Source organism: Salvelinus alpinus, chromosome 1 (assembly GCF_045679555.1).
Source record: "Salvelinus alpinus chromosome 1, SLU_Salpinus.1, whole genome shotgun sequence".
In the NCBI taxonomy this organism is placed as follows: domain Eukaryota; kingdom Metazoa; phylum Chordata; class Actinopteri; order Salmoniformes; family Salmonidae; genus Salvelinus; species Salvelinus alpinus.
The window spans coordinates 86,066,326-86,078,587 of record NC_092086.1 but is presented as its reverse complement, the minus strand read 5'-3'; the positions used below and the strand labels follow the sequence as shown (position 1 = coordinate 86,078,587).

The window sequence follows — 12,262 nt, the reverse complement described above, 5'->3', positions numbered from 1 at the left end:
GAGACACACAGGCACGCAGCCACAGAAATAGAAAAACAAAGAGAGATAGAGGAAAGGGAGATGGGAAAACAGAGAGAGAGTGAGAAGCGACAGAGATAGAGGCAGAGGAGAGATCGAGGAAGAAGATAACAATATAGAGGGAGGAGAGAGAGGAGAGAGGGGAAGGAGAGAGATAAAGGAAGATGTAGAGTGTTGGATAGATAGATAGATAGATAGATAGATAGATAGATAGATAGATAGATAGATAGATAGATAGATAGATAGATAGATAGATAGATAGATAGATAGATAGATAGATAGATAGATAGATAGATAGATAGATAGATAGATAGATAGATAGATAGATAAATGAAACAAGAGGAAAGGCTTCAATATAAACAGAAAGAATCGTGGCTAAAGAGAAAAGCAGAAAAAAAAACCTTGGCTTGTTTTTGTTCCAATTGTGTGCACTTTAGCTTCAGGTGCTTTCAATCTCAGCATGAACAACATGAACAACATGAACAACATGTTCAATGCTCTAAGAACAAAACCTCCCTAATGCTTGTAAATGGGCTGACCACCTTAATCCTTTTTAATGATGAGTGCTTTGGGGATTGTGCTCTATATAAGCCAACATTGTCCGGCTTTTATAGAGAGAGGTAACACAACTCAGAGAAATTCATTGGTTGTAAATCACTAGCAGCAGCACAGAGTACTACAGGGTTATGAAGTGTTAAACCAGGAACATTACGCTCCACTGCTACAGCTGCCTGCCTACCCCTGGCGGCTGGCTGAGGCTCACCAGAAAGCAGTCCCTACGTACAGCATTTAACACCATAGCACCCTCCAAACTCATCATTAAGCTCGAGATCCTGGGTCTCGACCCCGTCCTGTGCAACCGGGTCCTGGACTTTCTGACGGGCCGCCCCAAGGTGGTGAAGGTAGGAAACAACATCTCCACCCCGCTGATCCTCAAAACTGGGGCCCCACAAAGGTAAGTTCTCAGCCCTCTCCTGTACTCCCTGTTCACTCATGACTGCGTGGCCATGCACGCCTCCAACTCAATCATCAAGTTTGCAGACGACACTACAGTGGTAGGCTTGATTACCAACAACGACGAGACGGCCTACAGGGAGGAGGTGAGGGCCCTCGGAGTGTGGTGTCAGGAAAATAACCTCTCACTCAACGTCAACAAAACAAAGGAGATAATTGTGGACTTCAGGAAACAGCAGAGGGAGCACCCCCCCATCCACCTAAAACACTCACAAACTTTTACAGATGCACAATCGAGAGCGTCCTGTCGGGCTGTATCACCGCGTGGTACGGCAACTGCTCCGTCCACAACGGCAAGGGTAGTGCGGTCTGCACAACGCACAGGGCAAACTACCTTCCCTCTAGGACACCTACAGCACCCGATGTCACAGGAAGGCCAAAAAGATCATCAAGGACAACAACCACCCGAGCCACTGCCTGTTCACCCCGCTATCATCCAGAAGGCGAGGTCAGTACAGGTGCATCAAAGCTGTGACCGAGAGACTGAAAAACAGCTTCTATCTCAAGGCCATCAGACTGTTAAACAGCCATCACTAACATAGAGGCTATGCCAACATACAGACTCAAATCTCTGGCCACTTTTATAAATGGATTAAATAAAAGTATCACTAGTCACTTTAAATAACGCCACTTTAATAATGTTTACATATCCTACATTACTCATCTCATATGTATATACTGTATTCTATACCATCTACTGCATCTTGCCTATGCCGTACAGCCCTCGCTCATCCATATATTTATATGTACATATTCTTATTCATCCCTTTACATTTGTGTGGTTGTCATTGTGATAAGGTAGTCATTGTGATTTTGTTTGATTACTTGTTCAATATTACTGCACTCTCGGAACTAGAAGCACAAGCATTTTACTATACTCGCATTAACATCTGCTAACCATGTGTATGTGACCAATAACATTTGATTTGATTTGACGTACAACCAGTCAGCGCTTCCTGTGTCCACTGAGGCCATATACTGTCTCTCACACACACCACCCACCCCCGAATACATCATGCCTTCCAGTGTTTTAGGCTTACACTCAGTGCCCATGTCATACACTGAAACACCACAAAGACCAACACTACCATCACAACCTATGTTGCAATATTGCCTTACAGTTCTTCTCTTGATGGAGCGCCTATCTATCCTTGCAGCGCGGCAGACAACTGATAGTACATATTCTTGAGGCGGGCTATTTTCCGCTGCCAGGTGATATATTCAAGTTGACAAACTGTCCCTTTGACTTAGTTAGAACTAGACAATTACAATTAAATTGGCGGGTAAATTTAAATCAATTTAAAAACTATGAGCGTGAGCGAATGATTAAGCCTGGTTGTAGTAGCGGCGCGCTAGTCTTTAGCCTAGCCTATCCTAGCCTAGCCGGGTATAAACTGGGAGATTAGTGGTGGGGGGTGGTGTTGTCAAAACAGAACGCTCTGTGGTGTCAACTGGACCCAAGCTGGATCACAACAACAAGTTAGTTATCCATTATAACATGGCAGCCAGGAAGCCCATACGCTGGCCACAGTGGCCAGTCAGAATGCTACAGATATCAAAACGCTACAATGATCTGACTAGAATATGATGAGCAACTGTAACTACAAAATAATATTTTTTTTTTAAGAGATTTTATACCAAATATTGAAAGCTCATAGGCTGTTGAGTTTAGTGACACAATCTATCAAATTTACAAGATATGACTACAAAAAAAAGCCTTTCCTCAACACTACTCTTTCCCACGTGTCCTTACATGTTTTTCATTGCTAGGATTTATTGTGATTGGCAGGCACACCAACTCCCAGCTTCTTCACGCATTACCAATTCATCAAGCAACATCATAGGAAATATCTCACATCAGGAATTTTTCTCAAGGGCATTCAAACGCTGTTCCAGTCAAGACACCATTCACAAGCCCATATTCATTTATCATATAGGCCTATAGCCTACCAGTTCATCAAGTTTGCGCTACTGTACTACTGACTTATTCCTTTCATCAGTATACTACTACTGTTGCTGCAGTTTCTGTTTCAGAAACTTCATCCAGCAAGCCCTCTCTCTCTCATGGTGGCAGACATAGTGGTGTGAGGAACTACCTGACACCTGCATCTTGCAGAGAAACATCTGTGCTGCACGGAAAGAAAAGGGAGGGGAAAAACTGTGTGAAACCAGATCGTCTGAAATTATAGAAACTGACTGTTTCTGAAACGGGTGGCGCTTGGACTGTAAGCCTGCATATATGCCCGTCTTACTTATTCTTCTTCAGAAATGCATTTTCATCAAACAATCCATTCTTTTGATGACAGCTCTGAATTGTTTTTATGTTTTTTCCGTCAATGTTAGGCTTTTCAAAGCCACGGAATGGCCGCTCTCTCTGTCAAAGATCAAGTCCAAGCTTTCAATCCATAAACTAGGCTATTCTCTGCTAACATTATCTGGCAATCTTCCAGAGGCAGATTGCGCCAGCAAAAGTCTGTGTGTCTTCTGCGGTCAATCAATCAATCTATCTTTTTTAAATCTACATCGGAGTTGCAGTCTGAATGTGTCAGAGAAACCTGTGTGCTTCCTTCAAACTGACACGACTAGCTGAGTGTTTGTATAATGCTCAGGTATGTAGGCAACTGTGTATGCAAAATGTCCTCCCACCAGAAGTGCAAGAACCAGGGTCGAGTTAAGGTTGCTTTTTCAGATGCCGAGGCCTTCAGGCCAAACTCCCATAGCGGCTATAGGGGAATCTGAGGGCAAAGCCATTTGACGGACTCAGAAAGTTGATGTAAAATCTGTCTGGGATTTGCGGGTTACGACCCCTCCTTTCGTCAGATGCTCAGCTTCGCTCACCTTCCCTCTCACAGCTCAGAGCTCCAGGTCCCATTGTGGAACACACTAAGTGCCAACAGCTGCCTTCCCTTCCCTTGCTTTCCCTTCCTGCCATTCTCCCTCCCAGCGACTTCAGATTCCCTATAGCCGCTTTATTCCAAGTGCAATAGCTCAAATGAGCAAAAAGGTGTAATGAGTTCGCACTCAAAAAGATACTGCATAATGCTTACTTCATTATTCGATTTTTAATAGTTCAAATGAAGATGTTGGACTTACATGCACTTTAAGCACTAAATATTTTGACATGCAAAACCTTTGCACTACCCTGCAAACTTTTTGTAAATATTCTGTATATATTAGTGATGGGGGAAGAAATCGATACAGTTACATATCGCTATTTTATTTTGGACGATATATCAATATTTGACTCCAAGTATCGATTTGTAAAAAGTTTTTTGCTACTACAAGTAGCATTAGCTACCACTAGTTGACTGTACCTGCGGCAAAACTCCGGTATTTTTCATCATAAAGCTTGTTCTCCATCCTCTTTGTAAATAGTGAGCCAGCATGTTTTCAGAACTTTTGTATATATTTCCCTGACTGATCAAAACGTGTTTCTCATGCTCTCTCGTCTCTCTGCAGCAGACATATAGTGAGAAAGATGTTTGGAGCATCAAATCGCAATATATTTAGAATCATGAGAATCACAATACATATCCCAGCAAGTACACGTCTGTTGCTTTTTTCTGTTGTTGTGTTTTACATTTTAATGTGATCTTGTCTGTATGTACTTTGACTGCTGCTAAATGAATTTCCTCTAGGACATTAAAGTTTTCTGAATCAGAGACAAGCAACAGGTGAAGTTGCTCAAACCATCCCCGAGCAGACAGATAGACACCCCACCACCACTACTAGCATCTCTCTCTGTCACGGTCTCACACTCACACTGCAAAACATGAAACTAGTCTGTTTGCATCTTGGAAAACTCTGGAGAAATGCAAATCCACTCGGTCTACTCTGTCCTCTCGTCCAGCCTTTCCATCAGCACGGCATTTGTCACTGCTGCAGTGTTTGTTCTAATCCTGCCTGGCCCGAAATGAGTTACAATAACTATCTTCTACTCGAGGCTGAAAACTTATCCTGACAAGAGACATAGTCTAGCAGGGCCGTTGTGACGTGACTATTGATTTATGAAAATAATGTGTTATAACACATACCAATTAATCTACAAACAAACTTCACCACCCAGAAATTTGCAAGCAAAAGCCGCTTAACTTTAAAAAACAAACGAGAATTATACATTTGAAAAAACATTGCAATAAGACTCCTGAGAACTATTAGTTATGGAAAAAGTGCCAAGCTGTGTTCACTGCATTCTTTCAGCCTAAAACCACAATGTCTGTTCAGAGTGTGAGTCATACAGGACCGTGAACAGCAGCTCTGGTGTCATGCTCATCTCAGTCTGCAGTAAAATGTCTCCCTACTATTGCAATACAGCAACCAGTCATTCACTACTAGTCTGTCCTGTTCATTCAGCTTTACTGTCAAATGCTGTGGAAAAGGACGATTCAAGTCCATCAATATTTATCTATTTAACCTTCATGAAGGGGAATTGTTCACATCTGTCATACAGTACATACTGTACAGAAAAGATGCTATGCATTGCTGGAAACATATAGTTGGTGAACTACTGAGAACTTCTTAGATTGGTCTAGCTAGTAGTAGGTGTGCGAGGGACAAGAGGGACCATCTGAGCTTTTTCCTTGAGTCTATTATGTACTTTTGGTTGTGTATTTATGATAGCTATATAATTAAATTGTTTTACGACTGACTAGCGACAGTATCAATCAGCACTATGAGAACTAAGACATACTAATAAATACACAGATATAAAACAAAACAGTGAATTGCATTAATTTGACATGAAAAATGTATTCAACTTGAAAACTTGCCAGACGGGAAGTAAGTACTACATTCTAAAGAGATGCACTTACAATATCCAAGAGTACATTGTTGTTTCTTAATATTTCAGCTATTTTAGGTGAGCACGAACCAAGAATGTAAACAACAAATGATTGGAAAGCAAACTTGACAACTTCAAAGGAAAAGTATAAGCCCGCAAATATGCTACAATTTATCAGTAGCTAAGCTCTTCATTGGCTACTTAAAAGAAACAATGTAGCAATCAATGTATCTTCACAACTACACTGGCCCACTGACAACAACAACACGATAGAACATGGAAGTTGAAATTAGAAGCCAATGTTCACGAGCCTTTACTTTCCATGGTCGAATGCCAAATGTTTCTGCCATTTAGCTAGTTTGCTATTTGTGCAAATGAACAACATTGCAAGCTAGTTAGCAGGCTAGCCAACTGCTTGGGTTTATTTTAAGGTCACATAAATAAGCTACACAATGCATGCGATAAAAAGCATAACGATATAGAACGTTAATTCAACTAAGTAAACAACTAGACAAAAATGTAATCATGCATGGTAATCAACGTTGCTATAGATAGCTAGTTATCTAGGATGTTCATCATCACCACACGTTACATTAGTTGCACTTTTTTGCCTAAAACTCTCAGGGCTGGAATGCATTGAATGTGATCAAACTGAAAATGTGTGATGGCAAACAGCATGCATGCAGCTGCAAGTGACAGATAACACTATTATTCTTTAATCTTGCACAACTTCAAAGTATGCAAATAAACATTGCCTTAGTGAATGATGTTTGAATTGCAGTGCTCGACAGGCCCTGCCTGCTTTTCCATTGCTGTGGCTACTAACGTTAGCTCGCTCTTTTCAGCTAGTTAAAAATGGCTGCTTTTCCTTTAGTTTTAAATCTCTTACCAGACAGAATAGATTGGAGTGGCAATCCTCCAAGCTGGCCCCGTTTGGTACAAAACAAGAACTCATCCTTTCACAGCGAGATCGAACATTCCATCATTTCAGTTCCCGGGAAAATATAGACAGATTTTCAAATGTATTTTGCAAGATGTATAATAAGGTAATAAACGATAATTATTTTAAAACAATTGGCTGGAGAATGTTATTCAACAACCCTTCGAATGCTATTGTCCGCCCTAAAATAAAAGCTGTCAAAATATCGCCTCCACAACCTCTCTATCGACCTCTCGAATACAAATTAAATAAAACATTTAAATGGAGCGAAAAATGCTCTTAAAACAAAAAGAAAAGGAGAGCAAAGAAGCAACTATCCCCCTCCCCCTTAGCTTAAAACGGTTTTTGCTAAAAACGTTGCTCTACTCCTCCATCACCATCAAAATCAATCTAAAAACGAATAACATCCTTAAAAACCAATCGGAATTTGGCATATGCCTATCTCTACGGTAATTTTAACCATTATTTCGGTCTCTGATCCTTCTGGTTCCATTTGAATTCATGGATTCCTTTCTTTAATGGCGGCCACAGGGAGAACTCTGCCTCCAAAAGCCTATTGGCTCATTGTGGTCATGAGGGCTGTAATAACACTGTAACTGATGGGTATTGCCGCTAGGCGAGAGCAAGAGGCGCTACTGAGCAACCAGATTCTGTTACTAATGATCAAACCTTTAAATTTACCGACTTTCACAGTGCACCACCTAGTGCATACACAAAGAAATGTATCCATTCCTTGCATCAACATTTACATCATACGGTGTGTGGCCTTGCAATCAGAGCAAAGCCCTAAAAACTTTCACCTAATCGAATGTGTCAGTGTAGGCGGGGATACAATGTAACACTATTATAACACTATTGTAATGCTGTAGTAACATAAAGCAATTCACGAGTTGCCCAGGCCACAAGTGCCATGAACTGTGGCAAATTATTGTTGCGCCACTCTGAGACCAATTATATTAACAAATGTGCTGTCAAGCGTTCAAGATTATTGAATACATTCGGTCATGATGAAGTAGCTATTTTACTCAATAATTGAAACCCAAAAGGTGACTGCACTTGTTATTTTTTATTTTAGAAAAAAAAATGTATACAATTGATACTGAGCTTTTCTTTTTCATTTGTATGAAAATGTGTTAAGTTAATACTTTTCAGATAATTGATTGTGATGAATGCACGGAATTCTGAGAAGCCAAATCGATGCAAAGTATTTAGCCCAATTTAAACCTGTTAAAATATATTGCATTATTTTATGGCAGGTTATGACACCTACACACCCCTGCCCCCCCTGCCAATACGTTTTCTTTCATTTGAAATGTTGTTTCTTAAGTCCTTTTTTTCACCTTTGTTTAACCAGGTAGGCTAGTTGAGAACAAGTTCTCATTTACAACTGCGACCTGGCCAAGATAAAGCAAAGCAGTGCAACAAAAACAACAACACAGAGTTACACATAAACAAACGTACAGTCAATAACACAACAGAAAAATCTATGTACAGTGTGTGCAAATGTAGTAAGATTAGGGAGGTAATGCAATAAATAGGCCATAGAGGCAAAATAATGACAATTTAGCATTAATACTGGAGTGATAGATGTGCAGATGATGATGTGCAAGTAGAGACACTGGTGTGCAAAAGAGCAAGAAGATAAATAACAATATGGGGATGAGGTAGTTGGGTGTGCTATTTACTTTGTAACTTACTTTGTACTTTGGGTGTGCTATTTACTTTTTTCTATTTACTTTGTTGTTGTTGTTGTAATGAATCCTTTACATAATTTCTAGAAAATACAATTCATGACACACTTTCAAGAAGCATTATGACCACCCTGTGTCACATTACTTGGACTAAGAAAATACACTTTATGACACTGGCAGGAAACATTATGACCATCATAATTATATAAGCCAGATAGGTCCATAACGTAAATGCCCTTATATCAGTCATCAGTCAAAAATAGGGTGTCTTGTCCTGCTCCTGAAATCTGCTCCTGCATTCATCCCAGTCATTGGAAACAGAGCATTGGGGTAGGTGCATGTCTGACATCAATGTGTGCACAATTAAAATGATGGTACATTTCCAAAAACATACTGTTGACAAGTAGGCTATGGTGTAATTGAATGTTTTGCCTTGTGTTGACATAACCAGCCATAAAATAATGCGATATGTGTCACAACAGGTCAAAATATATGTGTCATGACAGTATTATGACCATATTATAACACGTTATGACAAGTTATGTCAGGTGTTATGATATATTATGACATGGTTAACACTAGTCAACACTGGCCAATTTACTGTGTGCTATGAAAGGGACACATCTGCAGGCTTCCATTGTTGGGCCAGTGTGACAGTTGTACTACACTCCTTAGCCATAAAAGTTATGAAAGAATCAATGTTTATCATTCATTTAAATGACAATTGAACAGGTAAAGAGGTATGCTTAGATAACCTATGCAGATAAATATACATATTTTTTTACATAGAATTAGACATAATGATTATGGCTCTAGATTGCAGGAAAAGCTGTTTCACGTACTTCTTGCCTACTCTAAAATAATCGGTGCATGATGCCCCTGCCCATTTTTATGTCTATCTCCCACCAGACAGGACTGATAATCTCTCTCTCCCTGTTCCTCTCTCTTTATCATCGCTCCCACTAGATATGGAAAACAATTAGGTAACGCTAAAGTATCTGTGGGATTGTTAAGAGTAAAACATTTGACATAACATTGTAACTAATGGGAAACTAACCAGATTGTTATTATATCTGCTGATATTTTTTATTGTTCTTATCTTGTCAAATCTCTACGGACATCTGACCGACATGGTCTACAGTCCCTGCCTGTCTGTGCACCAAAATAAACTGTGTGCAGCATGTGTCAAAAGGTCTTGCTGTACTTCGACTAAATCCTGTGGAAAGAAAGTGAAAAATACATATGAGGTTTTGCCTGTGAGACCATGATCTACATTTAATGAAAACATGTGGTTAAACAAGACAGGAGAACCACAACAAGAGGAACAGGATATTGTAGCAATGATCACCAAATGAGTGACTGTGTGTGAGCTAAACAGTGTAGAGTGAATGGAATGCCAGATATCTGGAGGTCTGTAAATAGCCTGAATAGCTGGAGAGTGTTATAATAATGGGATTCTTTGACGTTCATTGTGGTCAAAACAGCTGGAAATCAATTGTGAATTATTATCAAATTGATATTGATTTGAAAACTACATGTATTCAAATCTGGATTTATAGGCAAGGCTAAGTCATGTAATGTGAATTACAGGGAAGTTCTATGTCATTGGAACTGGTTTGGAATTGGAGCCAGATTCCAGAATTTTGTTTGTTGACCAGGTTGTTTTCTGAACGTGTGTGTGCAACCAGCAGAAAAACAATCCAGACTCTTTAGTCAACATGTGATCTTAACCCGAAACAGGATGAACATTGTCGTTACTGAAGAGTCACGTGACAAATTTAAAAAGCTTTCTGTAAATCAATAAAATTGACCACCCAGGAAAGTGTTCACTCTCTCCTCAGACATACACAGCTGTTCTGAGAGCCAAGGCATCAGCATGTGTGCGTGTGTGTGTATGTGTGTGTGTTGCTGTGTTGTGTGAATGCGTGTGTGGGCTCATAGTTAGCATTGAAGGCCAGGCAGGGAAGGAATGGAAGGTCTATAGTTCAACAGCACAGCTCTTGTTTACAGAGGCTAAGTGGTAATAGCCCTGTCTTAAGTTCTGCACTGGACGAATGGCTTTAGTAATCAAGAGGGTCAACACCATGTTCAAATAAATTAGCACACCTCTAGTCCCAACCCCAACCCTCACTCACTCACACACACACACACACACACACACACACACACACACACACACACACACACACACACACACACACACACACACACACACACACACACACACACACACACACACACACACACACACACACACACACACACACACACACACACACACACACACATACACACACACACACACACCTACCTAGCAAACACACCTAGCACACACACCTAGCACACACACGCACATCATTCAGCATTTGCCTAAGCACACATAGTTCACAAACCCAATATAGTATGATGGATTGTGAAGAGCTTGTGATATCAATAAGAACAAGCAATTATCCCATCCATTTGCTCACAATGATACTTGGACCTGACTGCAAAGTTATTAACATTTAAAAAGCCCTGGTGACAGTCAAGCCTTTGCTGCTTGTATTTAAGAAATTATGTTCTGATCTGAAAAATGAAAGCTCACAGGACTCGAGTATAATTTTTTTTTCTCCCCTTCTTCAATGGTTTTCAAGTCAGCCCTTGAGGGATCCATTTTCAGAGAATGTAGGTTTATTATATTCTTCAATGGCCTGGTATGCACATGGTTTGTTAATTCACAGATGAATAGAACCGCCATAATTATACGCATACTAAAACCATATGCACATTTTATAGCCTCTAATGTAGCCAGCAAATATACCTGTGGTAATGTGGTGAATTAAGTCAACACTATATGGGGCTCTTCTTGAACCAATTCACATTATGTCAGTAGCTGAATTAAGATAATAAAAAAGACAATAATCCAAAATACGATTCGTGTCCTGTATACAACTGTGTTCTGAGAGCGCTGTAGAGTGTTGGGAAAGCAGATCCTTTGCTGTTTCAAAGGCACGTTGCTGATTGAGGTGTCAAACACAGCCTTTCCACCCAATCAGCCTAATGTCCTGATAGTGGCTCAGGTTTAGTGGTGATCAGTGTCGTTTAATCAATTATTTGGTGACGGGATTATATTTAGTATAGTTTTATCTAAAATAGATAACTTTTTTAATGTTTTACATTTTTTATTAAATTCACTGAGGACGATGGTCCTCCCATTCCTCCTCTGAGGAGCCTCCCATGCTCAGGTCAACAAGGGAACCCAAAGAAAACCATCATTCTGGAGAGAGACCTAATATGGCTAACCTTTCTGGGAGTAATTGCAGGTCTGGCTGTCTTCCCTGTGGCATGTCCTTGCAGTTGGACATGTGATAGACACATTGTGGAGCTGTACAGGGCCAGACTCACTATTCCACCCCTTCATGTCCAACACAACAATGCTGCTTTGTAAAGGGCCTGTGTGGCACAGACACCAGCTATTGGCTAAAGGGCCTCTTTTGAACTGTGTCAGATTGTGTCACTTAAAGGCAGTTGGGAAGAGAGAGCAGTGCTCTGCTCTTTCAGCTGAGTCAAAACCACGGCTGCCAGGGTCTTTGTAGTTTGAGAGAATAAAGTGGTTTGGCGGCATCACTTGTTTTACAACTCAGAAGCCTCTGTGTGTGTGTGCATGTGTACCTCTAGTCAACTCTGTGTTATGGCAGCACCCTACACCCTACTCCCAATGCAGTTGAAAGCAATGGGGCCACTTGTATGGGCGGTGGTTCACACAGTGCCTGTGCAGGAACATTCTAGAGGCACAAATAAAGCTGTGGCCATCCCTTTGTTGTGCTGCTGACTATACAA

General features: G+C 40.5%; 1 protein-coding gene across 1 annotated transcript in view; it reads right to left on the bottom strand.

Annotated features, from left to right (window-relative positions):
* LOC139532493 (mediator of RNA polymerase II transcription subunit 13-like) overlaps window positions 1-7,312 on the bottom strand; it is a 111,480-nt gene extending 104,168 nt beyond the window's left edge. Inside the window, exon 1 of the mRNA XM_071330158.1 lies at window positions 6,702-7,312. Coding sequence (XP_071186259.1) covers window positions 6,702-6,767 — 66 coding nt within the window. The 5' untranslated portion in view covers window positions 6,768-7,312. The remainder of the gene's footprint in view (window positions 1-6,701) is intronic.
* Between the last annotated feature and the right edge of the window lie 4,950 nt (window positions 7,313-12,262).